We start from the raw sequence: 25,143 nt of genomic DNA on the forward strand, positions 1-25,143 counted from the left end.
GGGACCGATCCGGATCGTATTACAGATTCTGGATCCGAAAAACATTTATTGCGAAACCCTGATCAATGACGAGAAACTCTAATCCATTATGAAGGTTTGGAAATTACGTTGCCCTTGTCGGAGAGATGCGCTCCACTGAGTGCCTCTCTAGTTGATGTGATTTTTTTTTTTAATAGTTTTTGCCTATCTCATTAATTTCATCTTGAGATGTTTTCAGGGTATGGCTATCGTTAGTCGATTTTCTTTCTTTCCTTTTTTCTTTTTTTTATTAGGATGAATTAAGTAAATGTTCTACATGTAAAGAAATACTCATATGAGAAAGATTCTGCATACACAACCAGAACACAGACCGCTGTGTGTAAGGCTCAGTGTTATGGGTAAGATAAGCGTGAAAAATGTGTGTGCAACTTCCCTTTGTACTGAGTTCTGTCGTTCATTATCTTTACCTCTATATGCTTCCACTAAAAAAAAAAAAAAAAAATCCACATCTGTATTCAACCAAGGAGTGTGTAATGCATAGCGACGTCCATCTTGTGTCAGCCCTACTACCATATATGCTGATGGACTAAAAAAAATTGGACATTATATATAATCCTTGTCTCTCTTCACTGTCAAAGTTTCGTTTTTTTTTTTTTTTTTTTTTACCACTGGCTTATATCCTTTCTGGTTTTAATCTCACTATCTTCCAAGGATGATAATGAGCTTACAAAAGGCCTCTCTTTGGTTATGAAGGTAAAAGTTTTAACCTTAATGTCTACCCTCTTCACTTCAAAATATCCTTCCTAAACTCAATACAGTCTTTGGAAGTAACAAGCATACTCCATGAAAAAGAAAAAAAAATATGCATACAAAATTATATGGAAGTAACAACGTTATCTAGGAATATATATATATATATATATATATATATATATATATATATATATATATATATATATATATGGCTTGTATAATTGGTGGCATAGGAAGCTCCGTAACACCTCTTCCCTAGCAATTTATTGAGAACCTTGCACCTTCTTCTCTTACGTGTTATTTATATATCTGTAGTAAGGAAGAAGTATCACGAAATCTCCAAAGTTAGAATAAAACTGTATGCTATTGATGAGTTTACGTGTGGTGTCGTTTATAAGCGTTAATTAACTACAAAAACACAAGTCCACAGGTGCAAAGGTGGGCATGCGTGTAAGACTTTCGTGCTCACATCACTTTTTTTTTTTTTTTCCAGAATGTGTACTTTCAATGAACCTAAAATCAAAACCAGGAAATATAAAGTCATATATTGGTTATAGGCATGAAATCACATATATTATCATTAGTAAATTTTTCTATAAACTCTGTATGGTTTCGTATTACCCTTGTATTGCTAAGAAATTCGGTGGGAGTAAGATATGCTTAGTTTTATATCTCTTACACACACACACACAATCGGAAACACAAAACACAGGGGCGAAGACAATACATTCCCACATTACTGCGCATAGCTGAAATAATGAAAAAAAAAAAAAAAAAGCTCCTCGGGCTGAAAGGGTTAAACGATAATCGAGAAACAGTCGTCAAGGTGAAAACGACAGATATTCTTCTTCTTTCTATCATGTCCTCCTCATGGCAACAGATACCGTTTAGATAATACCCACTCCTCCAAAGTATCATCTCTTTTACTCTTAGCCCTGAATTGCTTTACCGTGTATCTTGAGCCACTGCAATAGATTAACACCAGAATGTGATAATAGTAACGAAGAAGTGCTATGGAAAGGAGGAGAACCATAGCACTGACTTTATTTCTGCCACTGAACTACTTTATATAAGCTTCAAAAAGACGGATTTCCTGGTCAAGTGAAGGTGAAAAGAGTATAGTAGGATTGTAGAGCTTGGTAGGAATCATGTACTACTGTTTATTTTCTGGATCCCATTAGTCAGGGTTAGGGGAAAAAAAAAAAACAAATAGTACCTCCAGCGTCCATATTCATAGATTAAGTTTGTGTGTATGAGGATTTATTTGTGTTTTTTCTTTTTTTATACTTCGGTCAAACATCTACCAAACACTGAACACTCAAGGCATATTAGAGTGGAAAACATAAATAACCAAACAATTTATATATTCCTAAAAATTATTAAAGGTTATTGACTTCTTTATCGCAGAAAAGAATGGTTAGGAGTATAGAATTATCCTCTTTTTTTCGATATCCTGTTCTTAGCAGTTAATTATTGTTAGAAAAAAATTGCTTACTTCTACAGTATATATGTTTTTTTTTATGTGTCCCCGGGTCTCACCAAAATTAGAAGATACCTTGAAATGTACATATACACCAGGAAGTATCGGTGCACACTTGACACAAAGCAATATGAGACACGGACGATGGCTACTGGGAACTGAACAACGATTTTTTTTTTTTCCCCCCACGCTGATAAACTTGCTCTCTCAAGGATGCAATATATGGCTTGTTTATGACGTTTTCTAGTCCGTATTGTTATTATATGTATGGCAAAGTAGTTACAAATAAATCTTACCGAGAATTCATGAGCAATAATGGTCATTTCGGATATCATCGTGCCTTACTTGCGTGATACTTTTTGGTGTGATTGTACGTTGTCTTGAAGAGCATCTGTTAGTGTTATCAGATAAAAAGGTTGAGATAAGGGTACAAACAGCATTCGCATGGACGATAAGGATTCACGTGCTGGTGATAGGTCAGAAACTGTCGCATACTGGGTGGAGTTCTGGGAAGGCAAGCGTCTTAATCCTCTCGGTGTTTTTCATTTTGACGCCATTTTGAGGACAAAATTTATCCCCACCAGTTTGATAGCGAGAAATATGCTCATTTGTTAGTTATTTCAATCAAGGTCATTTTCCTCTTCACTGACTAAATCTCCAACAGTTTAAAAGCCCAAAGTATGGTCATCATTTTGCCGACTCTAAATTCACCTTCACTAAGAATCAGCGTCTCAATTTGTCGATTCTAAATGCAGCCACATCCCACTAAGATCAGCGTCTCAGTTTGCCGATTCTGAATTCAACCAGGCTTCTCTAAGATCAGCTTCGAAGGGGAGAGTTGCTACTGAGCACGGCGAAACGCATTCTGAGCTGGCTTTGCGTCGTGTGCAACCCGAACCTCCACGATGTCTGTGCTGGAGAAACTGGGCATGATATTCTATGTGGTGGACCGCAACGCCACTACATTTGAGCGGCCTGAGGAAGTCCCCAAGTATATCAATGAGGTAGGTGGAAGTTTAAAGGCCTTTGTATAATATCAGTAAATAGCTGTGATGTCCAAGGACGATGCTCATTAGTTTCGAAGCAGTGACGAAACACACATCAGACAGTGGATCAGAAGTAGGGATGCTGCTTTAGGTCATAGTCGACTCTACGCTAACTGTGAGTTTTTCACTCATTCTTCATTAATAATTGTGTAGACAGGCCATACATACTAAACCACAATGGAAAATATCCCGTAAGATGTTTGCCCTTTGTACATTCGTGCTGCTTGCATTATATAATGTGAAAAACAGTAAAAATCATTTCGCATCTTCGTAAGTGTTTTGAAATTAACCACCATATATTAGGGACTTGCCTACATCTTCTTACTCTCATTATATATATATATATATATATATATATATATATATATATATATATATATATATATATATATATATATATATATATAGGTAGGGAGAGAGATAGGTAGATAGATATAGATATAGATATATAGGTATGTATGTATGTATATAATAAGGCCGTCAAAATTCCAAAACGTGTATCTCGGTTTACGAGAAAGTGAACTACTTCGTATTTATCACTTAGGAACAAGAATATTAAGATCGAAGTGGGTTTACAAACACGCCATTACGTAAGGATCCCATGACAACGATGACTGTCTACAAAACCTTAATGAGTGTTAATCTGCTGTATAGTCTCAATAACTTACCTTACTGCGGCTTTGGTTTACATGAGTTGCTTTTATTACTTAACGGTGTTCAAGCTGACGATTTGGGGAGACTGCTTATAGGGGGAAAAAAAAAAAAAAAACACCTACTTGAAATATGAAGAAAAAAAAAAAGTACAGTACAGTATTTAATCCCCCGACTCCGGCAAGGGTGGGGGGAGGAAACCGTCATCCACTCACTTGATGTAGTGCTACCTTCAGGCAACTGTACACTTAGTGCAAAAAATCAAAAATTTCTTGAAGCCTGGGAAATCGTCCTATGTCGTTTGTGGTAACCATATAATGAGATGGATGCCTGGTGGTCTTGTGGGCTGAGGCGCTCCAGCTGGGTATGGACTACAAGGGTGGACATTCACGGGATGGCGTGAGGTTTAGTGCTCACATAATGCATCTCAGGGATAAACAACTGGTCGCCCTTATCTTAAATATCAGGAGAGTACTTTTGTTCCTATCCTCTGTGTTTCTGATGGGGCAGTAAAGTAATAGGTAGATAGATGGTATATACAGTAAGCCAATGGAGTTTAAATATTGAGGTATTCATGAACTAGAATATGTAACTAAGGCCTCCCCCTCTACACGTCCCTCCTCCCGCTCCTCCAGGCCATTTCGGTGTTCCTGGAGGTGCTGCTACGGCTGGAGTATTGAGGTAGACGAACTGAGGTATATAATTAAGGTATATAATTAAGGCATCCCTCCTCTTTCTCTTCCTTCTTCCTCCCCTCCTTCTCCTCCTACTTCTCCTCGTCTTTCTTCTTCTCCTTCTTCCCCTCCTTCAGGCACTTCCGGTGTTATTCATGCTGGTGGTGGTGGAGTGGGTCGTGAATCTGGCCACGGGGCGAGGACGGGTCAGAACCGGGGATGTCCTCACCTCGGCGGGCCATGGCCTTCTGTACGAGACCAGCAAGTGAGTCGAGGCCCAGGGGTGTGGGGGTGGTAGGGGGGGTCGTAGAAGGGGTCGTAGGGGGAATATGGAGTAATGACAAGGGTGGTGTTGGTGGCCGTGGTAGTGGTGGTAGGAGTGGTGATGGTAGGGGTAATGGTAGCAGGAATGGTAATGATGGGTAGGGGTGAGAACGCTGAAGGTGGTAGGGGTGTTGATAGAGATGGTGGTGGTTCGGTTAGTGGTGATGGTAGGGGTAATGGCAGTAGGAATGGTAGTGATTGTAGTGGTGGTAAGGGTGGGGGCAAGAATGGTAGGGGTGGTAGTGGTGGTAGGGGTTGGTGATGGTGGTTCAGTTAGTGGCAATTGTATAGGGGTAATGGTAGTAGCTGTGGTAGAGATTGTAGTGGTGATAAAGCTGGAGAAGTGGTAGTGGGCTAGTACTATAGTAAGATTTCTGGCACGTTGTGAATATTAGAATAAGGGGAAGAAGGAACAAAAGAGACGAATACACCAAGAGGTCTGTAGAGTAAGAGAGAAAGGGAATACAGAATGATCTAATTTTGAAATGGATTTAACACTGCAGCTACATTAATTCCAACTCAGAAACTCTCTCCCTCTGTCTGCATTTCCTACAGCCTAAGATCTCCAGTCTTTCAAACGCAGTGTGTCCAGGCATCTCGAAATAAACGGATCTGAATTTGGCTCTTTATTATCTTGTCTTTTATATTTTCTTGGAGGGCTCCTGGCCTTTGGTTCCTTCTTTCTTGCATTAAAAAAACAAAACATTGCTGTAAAATATCCACCTAACTCTCCTTCAAAGTATACCTGTGAAATGATAGAAAATGATTAGTTCACTGAGTGCTATACTCTTTTTACGCTAACTTGACCTAAAATTGCCATCTGTCCATCCTGAATGCAGAGCTGTTACAATAGATTAACGCTAGAATATAGTATGATGCTAGTCACGAAAAAGTGTCGTGGAAAGGATGCAGAGCCATAGCACTGCCTTTTTCTGGCACCGTGCTATGCGAAATAAGCAGCAAATGGACGAAAATCTGGGCCAGGTTAAGGTGAAAGGGGTATAGCTAAATGAACACAATCCATAAGTGCCGCAGAGCATTGAAATGGTCATATCTGATTGCACCACCGCTTTTATTTATTCATTAATTTATTTTATTTCCTTTATTGTATTATTTTATTTATTTATTCATTTATTTGTATTTAGGTTGACGTTTGTGTGGACCGAACTGTGCCTGTACGACTGGGTGTACCAGCGGCGACTGATTGATTTGGACTGGTCTGCCCCCGTTACGTGGTGGGTGGCGGCCATCGGAGCGGACTTTGCCTTCTACTGGTACCACCGCGCCACTCACGGTAGGCACACGCCGCTCTATACGCCTTTACCTTAGCCCAGATGTTCTTCGTTTTGTAGCTTATTCCACATAGCTCACTGGCAGAAAATGACAATGGCTATACTTTCCACAGGACTTCGTGACTAGCAGCATATTCCATTATTAATCTATTGTTATACCTGAGCTTCGACAGATTACAATTCTAGGCCAAGTTCGAGTAAAAGTAGTATAGTTTTCTAGGGTTAGGAGGTCCATTACACTCACAGTCCTACTTTCTTTTCTTGGGAGGATTTCTGTCACTTAGAACTCAATTTTAGGTGGCGTGGGTGAGTTTGTAGCACCTCCTCAGCGATTCATTTTGCATATTACACCTTGACATTCTCTCGTATGCTATTCAGATTGTTTTAAAAATTTACGGTTTGAATTTGTAACATACTAGAGGATATTTAAGTGTACTGTGCTGAATAAATAGCTGAGGAACAGGTATTACGAAATTTGCAAAGCCACTTAGTACACAGCCACTAGTCCTAAGGTATATATTTTTACATATTACACTTATTATTCATATGAACAATTTCTGTTGCTTGACTTAGGATTGGTATATGTGTAAAGCTTATCATTTGTTATACACCGGTATTTTTTGCAATATAATAATCTGTAATGCTGTAGAAGAGAATGCTACAGTAAACCTTTTCTTGGTAGTGTTCATTAGTCCTCCAAACGATACACCAACTTATGACCAATCTGCTTTTCTTTCTGTTTTGCCTTTCTTTCATTTGTCAAGTATTTTCCTTTCCCATCAACGTTCTGTGCCTCTTCACGTTCCTTCTCTTAGTCCAGCTTCAACCCAACTCTGCTCAAGCCAAGCCTCGTGCATCTCCGTTTTCTCATCCTCGACAGAAGTGAACCTGGCCTGGGCTGCTCATCAGGTGCACCATTCATCTCAAGACTACAACCTGTCCACGGCCTTACGGCAGTCAGGTACGTAGAACTTGGCAAGGTGGAGGTGTTTTGGGTGTCTGTTAAAACGCTTGTGAGGCGGGGAAATAATTACACTCCCCTTCTTTTTGATAATGTTGTTGCCCCAGGCTGACCCGAACACCTGGTGGACGGCAGGCTGAAGTTGTCCTTCCTCTGCAGTCCACCATCCTACTTTCGGCGAATAGGAAGGGAGCTGAGGAACGTTTGCATTACCGGGCAGCGGAACGGCTTGGTTATACCCGTGTCAACCTATACAGGCGTCCCTTCCTAGCGACGAGGTAAAAATAGATCTAACTTCTTTTACACTCACGCAAGCCTGATGATTGGATGGGTCAGTGTTCCAGAGGCTCTTCTCCCTGCCGGCGTTCACCCCCCTGGCCCTGCTCGGCGTGCCCCTGCCGGCCGTCATCGTCCACATCCAGCTCAGCCTCCTGTACCAGTTCTGGATCCACACCGAGATGATCGACAGCCTGGGGCCCCTCGAGTGGGTCCTGAACACACCCTCACACCACCGAGTGCACCACGGTCAGTCAATAGACACACTGATAGATAGATAGATAGATAGGTAGAAACATAAATAGGCAGATGAATATGGGGGAGGGATGTTTTGAAGTAGGTACTATTTTTTACCATTCCCATAAAATTTTCTTCAGCTTTTTCAGTTCCTGCAAGATACTGGTTGTCACTGTTTACCTGTACGATGTCATTACCAGATGGTCTGGTGGGTCAGTGGGGAGGGAGCCTCCTACTGTACAGTCCGTTTCTTATATCCTACCCCAAACACCCAGAAGGCTGTAGAGTATATTTCTCCCTTCTTCATTCTCTCTCTCTCTCTCTCTCTCTCTCTCTCTCTCTCTCTCTCTCTTTGTCTGTGGCTACCTCGTATGTGTCTGTCTTCCACTCTCTCACTCTCTCTCAGGAGCAAACAAGTGGTGCCTGGACAAGAACTACGCCGGGGTGCTGATCATCTGGGACCGTCTCTTCGGGACCTTCGAGGCGGAGAGACGAGGGAAGAAAGAAGGCAAGGAGGGCAAGAGGGGCAAGGAGCAGATAGCCTACGGTCTAGTGGATCAGCCCCAAGCCTATAACACACTCTGGCTGCAGGTGAGGACGGGGGGAGAGACAGAAAGTGCGTGGAGGTGCAGTACAGGAGGGCTAGATTGCGTTAGAGTAGGCTAGGTTAGGTTAGCTTTGAATAGGTGAGGTTGAGCTAGGATAGTTTAGGTGAATTTAGGTTAGGTTAGGTTAGGTTAATCTAGGTTAGATTGGGTTAGGCCAGATTAGGTTATACCATTGCTAGAAAGCGAACTGTAAATGTTTGAGCACCCTTGTTACTTTACGTTGACATAATGGCCGCCTTGTTTCATTTTCTCTCGAACGATATTTTCAGAATCCTCAGTCTAGGCTTTAGATGAAAGGGGTAACCAAATTCCAGTATCCCTGCACTATTTCAAACGTTCTGCTATATTAATAAGTGTTCAGCCATCACTCCTTTCAAGCTCGTAACATTTTTCTTACTCTAACCTAGCCTAGAGTTGCCATCGTTCCATCTTCAGTGTTAAGTTACAAAAATTGAATAATCCTAGAATATGGTGCTAGTCACGAAGAGGCGCTGTAGTAAGGAGATGGAGCCGTAGCATAGTCTTTTTCTACCACTGAGCTGCGTGAAACAAGCTGCAAAGAACGAAGATCTGAGTCAACTTACGGTGAAAAGAGTATAGTAATTGTCAAGTTGCGTCAGTACTTCTTTGCTCCACCTGATGTTTGGGGAATATTCTCACCCTCTTTCGCCATTTCCTCAGCCATTGACTTCATATATTACCTGGACAGCTCAGTTAATTCAGACTGGCGAGTTAATTTGCCTAGCAACAAAGGAGACTCATTTCTACCCCACAAATAATTCTCATCTAATTTCTTACGCCCTTAATGACTTAGTACTCAAATTTTGAGAGCGCCATAGTTCTGTCAGGTGAATGCAAACTGACTATAATTATCCTTTTCCTCTCGTCTCGTTACAGCTGTTCTATTATCAGCCAGTGTCTGCCATTTTTAGGAAGCTAATAACTCCCCTTGTATCCCTTTAATGACGCATCTATCCTATAACTCCTCTCCTGTTGAGTGATTCCTCTCCTGTGTAGCTTCTTTAAGACTTCTCGTATTCAGCTAAAGGCTCTCCTGTCCAACAAATGACTCTCCTATTCAATTAAAGACTCTTCTATCCAACTAAAGACTGTCCTATCCAGCTAAAGACCCCTCTCCTCTCCTCACAGCTCTTCTACTACAAGGCGGTGTTCGAGAAGGCCCTCAGCATGGAGACTTGGGGGGATTTCTTCAAGGCGCTCTTCTACGGCCCTGGCTGGTCTCCTGGCTCCCCCCGGCTAGGAGATCCAGCCACCTTCACTGACGTCCAGGCCTCACGACCTCTGTACAACCCCCGTCCGGGCCTCTGGCAGGAGATATACTTGGTCGTTCAGTACATCATCACACTCCTCGTACAGCAGTTACTTGTCATGAACTACGCGGTGAGTTTCTCTCTCTTTCTCTCTGTTCTTCCACTTTCACTCTTTCTCTTTCCGCGTCTTAATCATCATATTTTCCAATCCGTCAGATGATTTCGCTGACTTTAACCACTTCAGTCCAACGACATACTTTATTAGGTCACCAAGACAAAGTGTGGAGAGCAACTGTATTTTCTCCGTTTCTTTCCTCTTTCTTCCAAAAGCTGTTTCAACTCACCATTCCTTTATTTTTTTCACGAATTCGCGTCCGCCTTTGCACTGTTGTTCCTAAGACACCCTTTTCTTCATTTTTTTAAAACTTTTAAAGGGATTTCTGTGGTCAAATATCTAACCACATCTTACCACATATACATATCAGTTTTGAGGTCCTATATTATTGTATGTTCATTAATCAGGCTACTTTCACAGAAGTATGTCGTTGTACTGTATCTGTGTCGAGACCATATTGCATTCTCTTGGGAACATTGGTAATCTTGTTTTATTCTTGTTATCACTAGACCATTATAAACTACCTTAGGAGAGGTTTTATGAACTGGAGAGGTTAGGTATAGCGAGGTAAAAATAATCTGCTGTTGACGTAATTTCAATAAGACGTCATGTGATTGCAAGGTTATGAGAGGCCATGATCGTGCAAGGGTTACTTTTCTCCTCTCTCCATCTCACGTACGCAGAGTGTGTCTTGGGCCGAGGCGGGGATCCTCATGGCTTTCGTAGTAGCCACACTGGTCTTAATCGGGGCTATATACGACGGGTGGGAGTGGGCCGAGTGGCTGGATATAGCCCGCTGCATCGCCTTCGTCTTCTACGCCTACACCCACGCTATCACGCCCTGGCCCGCCCTCGACCTGGCCCTGTCCCTGTGTCTGGCCCTATCAGCACTCCATCAGTCCTACCGCGCCCTCACCCGACCGACGAAGGCACCGAAGAGGAAGAAAGCACACTGAGACTCATGGGATGTTCTTGGATCTGCCCTTCAACTCGATGACATTTTTTTCTCATTCTCACTGCCTCCAGACGATTGTATTCGGCTTAGGATGGTTCCCCAGAATGAAGGGCTTAATGAAGGGTATATCTAGCACCCGTATCCCCCACCAGTTCGAATATCTTCTTCTTGGTAAAATTCGTCTGGAAATGGTTAGAACTGAATGGCAAAAATATCGGACTGATGGGGTTTAGACGAACAGGATGCTTAGACTAAGTTATGTGTAAGATAGGCCACTTACTCGTGTGTGTGTGTGTGTGTGTGTGTGTGTGTGTGTGTGTGTGTGTGTGTGTGTGTGTGTGTGTGTGTGCGTGCGTGCGTGCGTGCTTGCGCGCGCGCTGCTAAGGTGAAAAGAAAAACACCTCGATGAATTATTTAGATCGTTGTTCAACAAAAATCCACAGTTACACAGAAAAATTATGCTCCTACTAGGAAAAGCTGGTTTTGTGAAGGAAACTGAGCAACTTTAGCCCCATCTGGACCCTATTTAGGCATGAGAAGAGACGGGACTTATGCGTTTATATATAGCAGGTTCAAGTAAACATAAAATATCTCGTATCTCTCCAATAAACAGCCTCTTCAATTGTGGGTTCCAATTCTTCCATTTGCAGAATCAATGGCTCTCTGGTTATTATTTCAATCTACACTTCAGCCACTTGTTCCTATATATCTTTTTTTTATCTATGTCGAAGGAACGTGTGTGTTGTGATAGTGTGGTGTTTGAGGTGACCTGATATCAAAACACATCCCATGATTTGCCTGCTTGTGGTACTGTTGGCTATGGCTGTGGTCGTGTGTGGTTGATACCCCTCCTCCCCGACAGCACCATCAGAAATAAACCCTGGATCTTTGTGGAAACAGAAATAACAGACCTATAATTAAAACTGAGGACGATGAGGTGTGGAGAAGGCCCAGGGTTTTTACGATAATTTCTGAAACAAGTGGTGACGTTATTATCTGACCTTTCTGTATCTTTGCTGACTGCGCTCTGTAATATGGGATGCAGACTGACTACATCTAACAGTTACAGTAATTCTATAAGTGACCCCTTGAAATTTAAAGGGGCTTCATTGCACCTTCGCTCACTCATTTTCAGTCACATGTAACTGAGACACGAAATTTTACAAGCAAACCAGCGAAAGCGTTTGCATGTAACCATTCGTGTGCCATAAGCGAAATCAAGTGTTGTTACTGATATTGTTTAAAAAGTAAGTTATTTATACCTACTGTGTCGGAGATAAGGCTGTGTTATGTCCTGTCACGCACAAAAAAAAAAAAAAATGAGTAATATAAAAACAAATAATAGTAGCAAAAATAAAATCGCCGACAGTCTGCTGCAGGCTGAGGCGATGGAAGGTGTTATATAAGATTTACGAGTATTTGTGATAAGTAATATGAAACACGCATCAAAAGAGTAGAAGAAGGAAGAATACTCTGACTTATGAGGGGGCATGAGAAATGTGGAAAGCAGGGCACAACGCTGGCAGGGGGATAGTCGGGTAATTTTTGCGTGTGATGCCACAGTGAAGGAACGTGTATTAGTAGTAGTAGTAGTAGTAGTGGTAGCAGTAGCAGCAACGGTGGCGGCGGCGGCGGTGGAGACGGCAGAGGCAACAGCAGACCCAGGTTCATCCGAAATGTGAACCCGGTAAACTGTAGGCCGAAATTCTCCTGCAATCCACCATCCTTCTTTTGGGGGAAAGGGTGGGAGCTGAAGGACGTTTGTATAGCCAGACAGTGAAGCCTCCTGGCCATATCAATGCCACCACATGAAGGTATCTCTCTCCAGCACCGAAGGAACTTGAAGCAAACCACGAACACACTTCAAAGATATGCTTCAGAAAAAATAGGTTTGATTTCTATGGATTATTTCTTTCACTGTCCACTATAAGCAAATAACGACACATGGTCGCTTCCTACATTTTCAGAGCAGTTACGTGGTGGTAGGTGGTGGCGACCATCATCCACTCACTTCACGTAGTACTACCTGCTTCTTCCTGCACCTTTATCATTCTTTTTCTGTGTCTTTGGTCTCTTATAATTATTTCTTCCACTCTTCCTGTCCCTTCTCATTACCCCTCTATCCAAGTTAGGTGGCACTACACTAAGTGACAAGCCTAATCTTTTCCTGTAACCCAGGATACCATTTCAAACACTGGGTGATAACCATATAACCAAATAACGCTGTGCTGTGGTGCTGTGGTGTCCCTGTTAACTGATTGAGACTCCAATGAGGCGTCCACACAGGAACAACCAAGCCTCCACATTTTTCCCCGTGCCATGCTGTGAAGAGGCTCTGTCTGCCGCAGGGGAGCAATCGGATCACTGCACTGGAATATCAGTGGTCTTGGTGGTGCACTCATAGATCTGAGGGTCACACATTGTGCTACAGGGGCAAGCAAGAAAAGAAGGGACGTGGTGTGATATTTATGAAGAGAGGAGAGGACCAGCCGTAGAGTTGACAAGTAGCTTTATCTCTTCCATTTATACATACATGCGTTCATACACATATACAACCGTACAGGCACCCTGCAGTCATACAACGAGCACACACACACACACACACACACACACACACACACACACACACACACACACACACACTCACACAAACACACCTGTTTATCTTTCTACCAATCTACCTATGCTTCCCTCCCACGATCAACCACTACGTTAGATCAAAGGCAAATAGAACACCATCACACTATACCTAATATCAACAAATACATACAGCATCCCTTTTCATCCCACATACAACAGGACGCAGATGTGTTTCCCCTTCACTACGACCATGTATTTTTGTATTTTATTTTTGAAGTTTGAGAGTCGATTTTTCTTTTTTCCTTTTATTCCTTTGTTTTTTATTTTAATTTATTTATTTATTTATTTTTTTTAGGAGAAGGGTTAATGGGGAATGGATCTGGGAAGGCGGTATCCAACTTCTACCCAACCCCACCAGGCATTTCACCCTACTCCCTTTATGCACTCAGCCTCACCAGCCATCTTATCAACCCCACCAACCCCACTAACTAACCAACCCCACTAACTAACCAACCCCACTAACTAACTAACCAACCCCACCAACCCCACCAATTACAGTACCCACATACCCACCCAACCAACCCAATCAACCACCTTACCAACCCCATCAACCCCACCAACCACTTTAAACACTCCACCAACCTCACCAAACACCTTACCCACCACCACCAACCCCACCAACCACCTTACCCAACCCCTCCAACCCCACAAACCCCACCAATCACCTTACCCACCACCACCAACCCCACCAACCACCTTACGCAACCCCACCAACCCCACCAACCACCTTACCCACCTCCACCAAACCCCACCAACCACCTTACCTACCCCCACCAACCCCATCAACCACTTTACCCATCTCGCCAACCCCACTTCATCGTCCAGTCCCACTCTCTTTGTCATGCTCCTCGTCCTCTTTCCCATCCACGAGAAGGCGAGGTTAAAACGCAAGAAAATTAATGAAAAGAGGAGTAAAACACCCGTAGACTTTAACTTTCAAATATTTCCACCCTATTTTACCTATTGAACCGTGTCATTTTCAGGCAAAATATTGAATACTATTTTTAGATAATGGCCAGATCTATTAGGGGTTTCATTTTGAGCTAAATATCCCCATTGGTTTGCTCATAACACCCGGATATTTCAAAAACGTGACCCATTTTACCTATTTCCCTGTGAAGGTATCGTGATGAGGCCTGGTCCAGAGATGTAAGGCACACATATAGGATACTGTGTTTAAGCGAGGGGTTCCACCGCTCAGTTTTGCTCTAAAATCCACCGTTTTCGAGATATTTGCAATTTTGTGTTTTTCAGGCAAAATTTGGCCTAAAAAACGCCTCAGACGCAGGACACTTTGGCTGATTATCGGGGAGAGAAAGAGAGGACGAACAGAAGAATTTACAAGCTTTTATTTGACCCCCCTTTAAAAAAATTCATGAAAACAAAAACATACACACCAAGTCGTAATCACACACACACACACACACACACACACACACACACACACACACACACACACACACACACACACACACACACATACACACACACACACACACACACACACACACACACACACACACACATACACACACACACACACACACACACACACACACACACACACACACACACACACACACACACACACATAAAGCACACATACCGTACGTAAGATGTGCTGCTTCAAGACACCGGTGACCAAGTACTGTGTGTGTGTGTGTGTGTGTGTGTGTGTGTGTGTGTGTGTGTGTGTGTGTGTGTGTGTGTGTGTGTATGAAAGTATGTGGGTGTGTTTATGTGTATGTGTGTGGGCGTGTTTGTGTATGAATGTATGTGGGTGCGTTTGCGTGTGTGTGTGTGTGTATGTATCTATGTATGTATGTATGCATGTGTGTATGGATGTGTGTGGATGTGTGAATATGTATAGATGTGTAGGTGTAGACTATGTGTGCTTGCTTGTGGTGTGTGTGTGTGTGTGTGTGTGTGTGTGTGTGTGTGTATGTGTATGTATGTGTGTGTATGTGTGTGAGTGCATGGATGTGTGCGGGTGTGTATTTGCATGGACGTGTGTAGGTGTGTGTGTGTGTGTGTGTGTGTGTGTGTGTGTGTGTGTGGCTAATGAAATGTGTGTATTTGTGATGAATGTGTGTGTGTGTGTGTGTGTGTGTGTGTGTGTGTTTTGTGGGCCATGTGTATATGTATTACGAAAACAATATTCTTAAATTTTACATCACTTTTATTCAATTATTTCTCTCCTTTCACTCACTTCTTGAAATTACAAAGGATACAGAAAAAACAATATATATTTTTTGTATCAACTTTTTTTTATACTTATGAGTGACTAACAAATAAATACATAGTTGAATTTCAGGGTTAAGACTAGCCACAGAACCATCACACCTAATACGCGTCCATACCGTAAGCTTGCTGGTGCGGGACTGGTGCAGGCGAGAGGTCAACATCACCCTAACGTTTAAGAGTTCTCGCCCGCACCCGTCCTCGCCAGCAAGCATTTCGTGTGGACGAGACCTTAGGCTTTAAACATTCAGCCACTTCGAGAGGCCTTACTTAACCTATATCACATCGTTTGTTCAATGGCTGGAGGAAGAGAAGGAATATATAACAGGGTTGAAGACGATAGTGTGGATTTTCTTACAGTTTTTTATATAATCTATCTATCTATCTATTGCCAGACGCCATAATCCTGTAAGGGGTGGCCATTTGACTTAGTTATTTGTTTTACGGGGAGGGGCACTAACCCTCCACCTCTATATAATAATAATAATAATAATAATAATAATAATAATAATAATAGTAATAGTAATAATAATAATGGTAATAATAATCATCATCATCATCACGATCATCACCATCATCATCATCATCATCACAACCTGTTGATTTCACTGTATGTACCTATTCACGACGCATATCACACGTAGCAAATTTTCACTTTCAGTCTTCTAGCCACTGTTGTCTTTGCTATCTTTCTTTGTTTCATCTTGCTGAGTTGTAGTATTGTCCTCACATTCAGCGCCTGCCTGCTTCACCTTGGCCTGTATTCTTGTCGGTTGAGGAAGCTCCCTAATATCCTTCCCTAAGCGATTTATTTTGTTTAATGCACCTTACTGTCCTCGTCCGTGTCATATAAATTCCCCTCCAATATCGCCATACTCAACGTAAATAGCGTAAAAAATGATATTAACCTCCCCCTCCCCCCATACCCAAAAATAAATCGCTAAGGAACAGGTGCTAGGGACGAGAATACAATCCTTCGTTTTATCTGGCTGAATTATACTGACCTCTCACTCAGCACTATATAGATATATTTTACCTGCTTAAATAACGCTGATTTTTTACCCACAGCCAACATCATTGTACTTCATTCAATCCGTCTGAGATATAATGATCTTTTCCTCACACTCATCGTTTATCACCTTCTTATTCCTAGCACGGGTTGAGAAAGCCGTCTCCAGATGGCTTAGCGAGGCCCCCCGAGTCTCAGGAACCCACCGCCAGGCCACGCCGCCTACCAGGAGGGTGCACACGCCGAAGGTGATGAGCGTGAGACCCAGCCCCAGCTCGGCCACCACCAGGAAGAAGACGAAGTTGATGGCGAAGAGTGCTGCTGTGTTGACGAAGACGACGATGGACGCCCCCACAGACCTGTTGGGTGAGAAGGACTGAGTTGTATTGTAAACGATATAATAATAATAATAATAATAATAATAATAATAATAATAATAATAATGATGATGATGATGATGATGATGATGATGATGATGATGATGATAATTGTATATCGTATTGTATCGTTTATAAAGACTCCAACATGCTTTCATGCCTTGGTCACCTAACAGCGGCTCTCCATGCTGCTCGATCACTGGCAGCCTCCCTATTCAGCCCCTTATCCCTGAGATCACACTCTATAATAGTAGTGGTAGTAATAATAACAATAATAATAATAATAATAATAATAATAATAATAATAGGTAGGCTGCACAGCAGACATATTCATTTGTTTTGACTTTATTAGAAAAAACTTGGGTATTTCAAACTGAGAGCGTATTGATTTCTTTTATCATTGTATCAGTTTTGCTTTTAGGTGTTTAGCAGTAATAATTCTACTTTCTGTATAAGCTTTATAGAACAAATATGAACTGTTTGGACTTGGGTTTACGAGACTGGTCGATAGCCATATATACTAAGAGAGAGAGGGGAGGGGGGATGCCAGAGCAGAGGGAAGGATAAAGAGTAGCAGACAGACAGATAAACAGATAGACAGACATAGAGTTATGACCTAGGGACAGACAGTCACCTGACTGGCGAGGGAAGCAGTTCGCCTTGTAGCACCCACGGCACTGTCCCCACACCCAAGCCGTAGCTTCCAATATACACCAGGAGACCCACCAGAGGCACCCACGAGGCCCCAGGCAACTCCAGGTAAAGAAAGACGCCGGCCACACCCTGCACCGCTCCACACACCAACGCCGAGGTTATAAGCAATGGTCTCCTCCCCACGCGATCCAGCACCAGCGCAGAGACGCAGACGCACACAACGCGGATGGCCCCTAGCATTATCGTACACGTGAACGGGTCCATGTCCACGCCAGCCCCTTGGAAGATGTAAACGGCGTACTGCAAGATGGTGGAACGACCGCCCAACTCTCTAAGTGTGAACAGCGACGTCACCACCAACACAGGGCGTAGATTCCTTCCCTTACACAGCAGCACAAACTAGAAAAAAACATACATACATACATACATCATCATCATCAATATGTATGTTTTTTCACATAAGGATGGAGTCAGGAAAGGTCAGAAAACAGAGAAGGAGAAAGCACTACAGGAGGAGAACTATCAACAGCAAGCCCAGTGAAATGAGCCACACCTTCATTCACACATTACTCAAGCTCACGGGAATTCGATTCTGCCTCACAGGCCAAAGTATCTGCAAATGTTTCTAGATTTTCTCTATGGGCATCGCATTACCTGCCAGATAAAATGAATCTGCCGACTATCAAGCTAAAAAAGGATTATCGACAAGAATTTATGATACTGTTTCTGGGTATATTACTTTAACACGTTCCTGCGCAGAAGTCTACATGAACTGCCTCGTCATTCATTTACCGGTATGTATATTTTCACTGACACTTGCTCCCTCTCCCTAGAGCTCTCTCTCGCATGGGTGGCCTAGGCTGCCCCGTCTTTACATAAATCTCGGTAACTTGAAGGCAGTCTTTCTCCTGCCATTTCTCTCACGTTGAAAATGATCAGCTTCCTAATACACCTACCATCCTTCATTTTCACCACGTTCTTCTTTTTGCATCATCTCCAGCTGCCTCATTTTCATCATCTTTCCCTTCATTTTCATCACGTTCTCTTACATCACCACTTGTCTTATTTTCATCACTCTTTTATATCACTAATTGCCTCATGTTCATCACATACTTTCCTTGCCCAACTCAGTGTGCTGTTTTTCATCCACACCTCTACACCACACTTTAATCCTTTGCCTGACTAGGTGTCTGTTCATCAAGCAAACTCGTCTGTGTTAGCCTAAATAAAATTCCTAAGTGTACTATAGTTCTTACACATTAACTTGGCTTAGATTTTCGTTCTTTCGCAGCTTTTTTCATGCAACTAAATGGAAGAAAAAGACAATGCCAAGGCTCTACGTCCTTTCCGTAGCACTTCTTCGTGACTAGCACCATATTCAAGTGTTCATCTTTAGTTACAATTCAGCATTCAAGATGGAGAGATGGCAGATTTAGGCCAAGTTAGGGTAAAGACTAGCATAATCACAGAGGAAGGGTTACTCAACAGTTCCTGAGGTCTATGACTGCTGGGATTTTTTTTGGTTGAACAAAATCTTGTTAATACAATGTCCAAAGCACGAACCACAGCAAAAAGGTTAAATAATTCACTGCGCTGTGGAATCAAAACACTTTTCAAACCTGTTCTTTTACTGAGGACTGCACTGCTGTGGGTGCGTTGAGGAGTGTGGTCAGCTCTTCCTCCACACCGTCCCTGCGCCCTCTGAGCCGCGTTAAGGAAGTCCGCGCATCCTGAGTCCTGTTCCGCCGCACTAGCCAGTACGGAGACTGTGGGAGGGACGTAGCGATAACTAATTCTGTGCCGAGACCCCTTTAGTCAGATGGGATTTAGTCTTATTCTTGCCACCTAGACGGGTTATAAACTACCAAACGTCTTCGTAAAGAACGGATTAATATTCTCTTTTATGCTACCGACGCAGATTATGTCAGTGACATAATTATTACTAAATTTAAGACATAAAAAATAAATCGCTAAGGAAGATCTGTCGCTAAGTCTGCTATGGTAAGGAGAATATTGCTCTTCTTGGTTGAATACGTCAAAAAAAAAAAAAAAAAGATCACAGTATCTTTCTGTCTCTAGCTAGATTTATGTATCCGCTGTCCAAACGTCTTCAGAAATATTTGTGAAGGTAAAGGTGTGATAAACGCTGTGAGACACTTAGCCAACAATAATGACGTAACCTGGATTTGAAAAGTTAATCCACTTCGTCAACTGTGGATTTTCTAGAATAATGGAAATTTTGACTTTACCTCAGGCACGAAGAGCAAAGGCAGGAACAGGATGACGGCAGGCAGAGCGCAGAGTGTTGTGGTGACGTGCCAGGGGAAGAATGAGGCCAAAATGAAGGCAATGAGCATCCCCAGTGATCCAAACATCTCAGGCAATGAAGACGCCAGACCTCGAATTTGGGGGGGGCTCATCTCCACCAACAGCGGTTGAAGAAGGCTGAATATGAAGGCGGCCGCCACGGACACGCCCGCCCTGCCCACGTACAGGAGCCATTTGAGGGGTGTGAAGGCCATGGCCAGCCAGGACGCGGCGGCCAGCAGGAGGGACAGCTGCAGCAGGAGGCGGGGCCCAAGGAATTCGACCAGCGGACCAGCCACGGCCGACACAACGATGATTACCAGCGATGTCATGGATACTGGAGACAGGCAGGACAGGTTACACACACACACACACACACACACACACCATCATACATACATACGTAGGTACACACACACATCAACCTCCTGTACCATTTTAGCGAACAGTCAGAGGCAAAAGTTCACCTACTACTGCATTCCACTTAGAACATGTTTATAATTTTCTTTCCTGACACTTCATGAAAAAAAAAAAAAAATTATGCCCTAACAGAGAAACATCAAATCTTTCTCATCCCAGGAATATCAGCCAGCATAGGTGAAATACTTAGCAAACTTTCACTTTCCATTCGTGGATATTGGAATATTCAGAATACTAATATGTACGGATAGCGTAAGAATTTTCCAGTCTGCAAAAGTAACATCAAATATACTGCAGATGAAATAATTCTCTGGAAGTAGAACACAGCTTACATCCTTCAATTGATGACGTTTTTTTAAGTGATATTCTCGGTCTCTCCACTGACCAGCTAAAGAGAGACCACTCGAACTGAAGGGCTAATTATGGCAACAGTCCACCAAGCCTCTTCAGGACGAAAGCCTTTCCAAAGCTGAATAAAATCGCTTGGTGATGAAAGGAACAAATTTTAAGGCATCACCACACGGAAGAAACTAGAGGGAAGTAGTAAAAATTATCATAAGGATCACCCTATTACAAACGCAACTTTCAATTTGCTGAATAAAAAAAAAAATCGTCGATGTCACCTAGTGTGCCTTTGTCAATGGAAGGGTAAAAATAATGCTGTAAGTATTTAAGGTCCTCACTTTTACCGTGAAAAATTACGATAGAGTAAAAATATATTATATTCACGATATTAAGCAACGACCACAGGGCAGAAAGGCAGGTAATGGCGTGTTTGTTTTGGTGTTCGTAATGATGCTGTTTATGTTGTTGATTTTGTTGTTATTGGTGTTTGTGTTGGTAGTAGTATTGCTGGTGTTGGTAGAGGTGGTGGAGATGGTGCTGTTATTGATGGATGCTTGTGTTGGTGTTGATATAGGTGCTGGTGTTGGTGTTGGTGTTGGTGTTGGTATACGCGCTAGTGTTGGTGCTAATGTTAGTATCAGTCTTAGTGTTAGCAATGGCATTAGCGGTCCCATATCAAGCCAAGTCACCCCCACATACCAAGCCACGCCACCTCCTCATACCAAGCCAAGCCACCTCCTCATACCAAGCCAAGCCACCTCCACATTCCAAGCCAAGCCACCTCCACATACCAAGCCAAGCCACCTCCTGATCTGTGACGGTGAATCGAGAGTGGTTGTGCTGAAGGCGAGGCAACACGGCCGTCCACCCGTTCATGGAGCCACAGCACACCGCCGTAGCGCCCAGCGACACCATGAAGAACACCTGCATGCGACATCACCAAGGATTATACCAGGTTACAGGGATTATGTCAGGCTACAGGGATTACACCAGGCTACAGGGATTACACCAGGTTACAGGGATTACATCAGGTGCCACAATCGAGCTTACTATACTCTTTTTAATGAAACTTGGCCTAAAATTGTTGTCTCTCCGTGTCGAATGTGATCTCCAGTAACAGATCAACATTACGAGGACGTGCTACAGAAAGAATGTAGAGCCGTAGCATTGTCTTTCTCTGCCACTGAACTACGTGAAGTACTGTAAGCTGCAAGAGGACGGAAATCTGGGCCAGGTTAAGGTGAAAAGAGTATAGCGGTGGAATTAAGTAGTCAGTCACCACCACCGTCAATAGTATGGTTGTCTGTCCTTTCACATACTTGCACATACTCACACTTTTGGTTCTTACTAATGACAGATGCGGACTATGATACACACAATGACAGCCACTTTTATATACATTGCTCTCCTTACAGACACCCCTACCCGATTTTTACCTGACCAGCATGGGGGGAGGTTCATTCTGTCCATCACTCCCCCTCCTCAGAGAAAGTCCGGTCCTGCCGTGAACCTCATACACGCTGATACATGTTTATATTTACTGATGACTTTTGGAAATGTTGTAGATATAATAGTGAATAATTACTTACTGCATTAATTACTTGTTGTTCAGTCAGCATCAAAAGTACTGCCACTTCTCCTACTTTTCTTTCCATGTACTTTAAAAATCAGTGAAGTGAGTACGCAGCCACCGACACCTTATGCAAATTACGTCCATAAAATCATTTATTGTACATCAACATTGCGCATGGGTATTGATATGTTTTTATTTAATTGCTAGACAGTAGGATGGTTAAACTTCAAATAAACACAAAAATTATATAGTTACAAATTCTTAAAGTTATGATTTGTCACGTTCGCGGCCAGAGACACCATTATGAAGTAGGTTAGTGTGTCGTAGTGAGAGGGTCGTTACTGAAGAGGGACAGAAATGAAAGAGTAACAGATAGAAAAGCACACACACACACACACACACACACACACACACACACACACACACACACACACACACACACACACACACTTGCCTGCCTGGCCGTGACGGGATAGTTGACTGCTGGTAGTATTTTAGCGGACGACATGCTGGCTGGCTTGCTGTGGTGTTGCTGTGGTGTTACTGTGGTGCTGCTGTGGTGCTGCTGTGGTGCTGGTGTGGTGTAGGTGTGGTGCTGGTGTGGTGCTGCTGCGGTGCTGCTGTGGTGCTGCTGCGGTGCTACTGTGGTGTTGCTGTGGTGCTGCTGCGGTGTTAGTTGTCCTGGAGTTTGAGTCCTACCGAGTCCTGGTGGAGTGTCCTGCGAGAGAGAGAGAGAAAGAAAAAGAGAGTGAGATATAAGGAATACAATACCCGGTCAGCGTTAGTGTCCTGCAGGTATGTATGTGTCCTGCATCTGGGTATTTGTCCTGGGTTTGTGTATGTGTCCTGCATCTGGGTATTTGTGGTTTGTGTATGTGTCCTGCATCTGGGTATTTGTGGTTTGTGTATGTGTCCTGCATCTGGGTATTTGTCCTGGGTTTGTGTGTGTCCTGTATCTGGGTATGAGTCCTGGGTATGTGTCCTGGGTTTGTTCGTGTCCTGCAGCTGTGTCCTGCGTGTGTGTCCACTTTCAGTTTCATTCTTGCTACTTTTAGATGATTTTATGCAACATACAGGAAACGTCTTTATGGTGAAGGGGTTAATAGAGAACACACAGACAGATAGAGAGATATAGATAGATAAATAGATAGATATATAGATAGATAGACAGACAGGTAGATGGAGAGATAAAACCAGAAGCCCGAAAAATCCCAACTGGGCTGAGTAAAATCGTCTGGTTATAGAAGGTAAAAATATACACCATCGGTATGAAGGGGTTAAGCCAGGGCGTTGCAGAGGTTGCATAATTAGTTTGAATGACCGAATTTAGACCAGTAATTTAAGACCAGGGAATGAGAAGTGATGGGAAGTAAGACCAGTGAAAGTGAAGGAATGAGAAAAGTAAGACCAGTGGATGTTAAGTAAAGACGAAAGTAAAACCAGTGAAGGTGAGATAAGGAGTGAAGTAAGAGTACAGATGATGATAGAGTCAAGTAAGACCAATAAAGATGAAGTAAAGAGAGAGGTTAGATCAGATACAAGACTCAACAGTTCAGAATACAGTTTGTCCCACGCTAGATCAAACATATGAGGATCCATTAATACAGCTAAATTCACAAAGCCATGGTACAGTAGATGGCACAGTGGATGGGATAAGGCAGGGACGAATTTCTGTAAGTCATAGTGCATCTACCTACACGGCCTGACTCTACTTCTTAATCAGATTAGAGCGTTACAGGAGCACTCCGTTTTATCTACAGAGGTTGATAGATAAAGCCAATGAACTCCCAGTAGAAAAAAAATAGTTACCCTTGTGGTGTGATATAATATGACACACGGATCAAGGATTCTAAAGTACCGCCAGCACCAAAAGAACACTATTTCACTTTTTTCAAATTTCATAGCACTCAGGGGTAATTAATAATTTTTTAGTGGGTGTACAAGGAACTTCTTAAGCCCCTCACTACAATGACGTGTTTTTTTCATGGCTTATTTTATCTCTAGACGATTTTATTCAGTTCAAGAAAGGCTTTTGCAACTGGAGGGGTTAGGTAAAGCCCTCATCAGCATCATCACTGTGCTCTTTTTAGTCTAACTTGGCCTAATATTCCATCTCTTCATCTTGAACCCTGAGTTGTAACAGTGGATTATCACTAGAATACGATGCTAGTCACGAAAAAGTGTTATAGAAATTATGCAGAGCCGAAGGACTTTTTCTGTTACTTAGTTACGTAAAATCAACTGCAATATGACGAAAATCTGGGCCAACTTAAGGGGAAGAGGGCGTAGGTCTCCCTTGAGTTGACATAGAGTCTATAAACTGCAAGAATAATAATAAAAAAAAGTATGTAATCGTACTGAGGAGGTAAATACAGCAGCAACGATGAGACGGTCCACACCAGCACACAAGCACACTACCTCACCTAAACACTGACCCCGAACTTAAATATCCGCTACACTCACCCTTACACTCCCGCCTCCCTCTCCCACCCTCTCTCTCTCTCTCTCTCTCTCTCTCTCTCTCTCTCTCTCTCTCTCACCCCTTGACCCCTATCTACTCTCCCATCTGTGTGTCTCCATGGGCCACCTACCAAGATATTTGCAGCTTATGTAACCAGATAAGTGTATAGTACTGTATAGTGATGCAAGGACAGAACGACAGAGATTGGAGTCTCACCTAAATGAAGGACTGTAGTGGTAGTGGTGGTGATGATGGTAGTAGTAGTGGGGAGGAGGAGAAGAGGAGGAAGAGTCGTAGTAGTAGTAGTAGTAGTAGTAGTGGTAGTAGTAGTGATAGTTGTTGATGTCAGTGGTGGTAGTGGTGTTTTTGCTATTATTATTATTATTATTCCTTCTTTTCATCATCATCATCATCATCTTCTTGTGGCTCCAGGCTAGAACGTGAACCCGGTGGACTGAAGACTGATATAATTCTTCAATAGTCCACCATCCTCC

At 42.8% G+C, this 25,143-nt stretch overlaps 2 protein-coding genes across 2 annotated transcripts; one reads left to right on the forward strand and one right to left on the reverse strand.

The window, feature by feature from the left end:
• The first annotated feature begins 3,117 nt into the window (after window positions 1–3,117).
• LOC145413781 (alkylglycerol monooxygenase-like) lies at window positions 3,118–10,623 on the forward strand. Its single transcript, XM_080283436.1, has 8 exons — window positions 3,118–3,216; window positions 4,721–4,848; window positions 6,053–6,201; window positions 7,080–7,160; window positions 7,497–7,685; window positions 8,080–8,264; window positions 9,431–9,682; window positions 10,351–10,623. The coding sequence occupies exons 1-8, from the start codon at window positions 3,118–3,120 to the stop codon at window positions 10,621–10,623; spliced, it is 1,356 nt and encodes a 451-aa protein (XP_080139562.1).
• A 5,968-nt stretch (window positions 10,624–16,591) lies between these two features.
• Window positions 16,592–22,696, reverse strand: LOC145413782 (facilitated trehalose transporter Tret1-like). The gene is made up of 6 exons (XM_080283437.1): window positions 22,643–22,696; window positions 21,407–21,539; window positions 19,793–20,187; window positions 19,163–19,309; window positions 17,524–17,942; window positions 16,592–16,871 (listed from the first exon to the last, which is right to left on the reverse strand). Exons 1-6 carry the CDS (start codon window positions 22,694–22,696, stop codon window positions 16,592–16,594), a joined length of 1,428 nt encoding a protein of 475 aa, XP_080139563.1.
• Window positions 22,697–25,143: the final 2,447 nt, after the last annotated feature.

The sequence above is a fragment of the Coenobita brevimanus genome, chromosome 97, assembly GCF_032717465.1.
Source record: "Coenobita brevimanus isolate Jiangsu-jjx chromosome 97, ASM3271746v2, whole genome shotgun sequence".
In the NCBI taxonomy this organism is placed as follows: domain Eukaryota; kingdom Metazoa; phylum Arthropoda; class Malacostraca; order Decapoda; family Coenobitidae; genus Coenobita; species Coenobita brevimanus.

What these genes read in the sequence shown, in the direction of transcription:
- LOC145413781 (XM_080283436.1), top strand. Translation starts at nt 3,118, where the DNA reads ATGTCTGTGCTGGAGAAACTGGGCATGATATTCTATGTGGTGGACCGC. An exon ending in GTACCACCGCGCCACTCACG is followed by an intron (nt 6,202 to 7,079) that starts GTAGGCACACGC and finishes CATCCTCGACAG; the next exon opens with AAGTGAACCTGGCCTGGGCT. An exon ending in CACGGCCTTACGGCAGTCAG is followed by an intron (nt 7,161 to 7,496) that starts GTACGTAGAACT and finishes TGGATGGGTCAG; the next exon opens with TGTTCCAGAGGCTCTTCTCC.
- LOC145413782 (XM_080283437.1), bottom strand. Translation starts at nt 22,696, where the DNA reads ATGTCGTCCGCTAAAATACTACCAGCAGTCAACTATCCCGTCACGGCC. An exon ending in AGTCCTCAGTAAAAGAACAG is followed by an intron (nt 17,943 to 19,162) that starts GTTTGAAAAGTG and finishes GTTTTTTTCTAG; the next exon opens with TTTGTGCTGCTGTGTAAGGG. An exon ending in CTGCTTCCCTCGCCAGTCAG is followed by an intron (nt 16,872 to 17,523) that starts GTGACTGTCTGT and finishes CTCACCCAACAG; the next exon opens with GTCTGTGGGGGCGTCCATCG.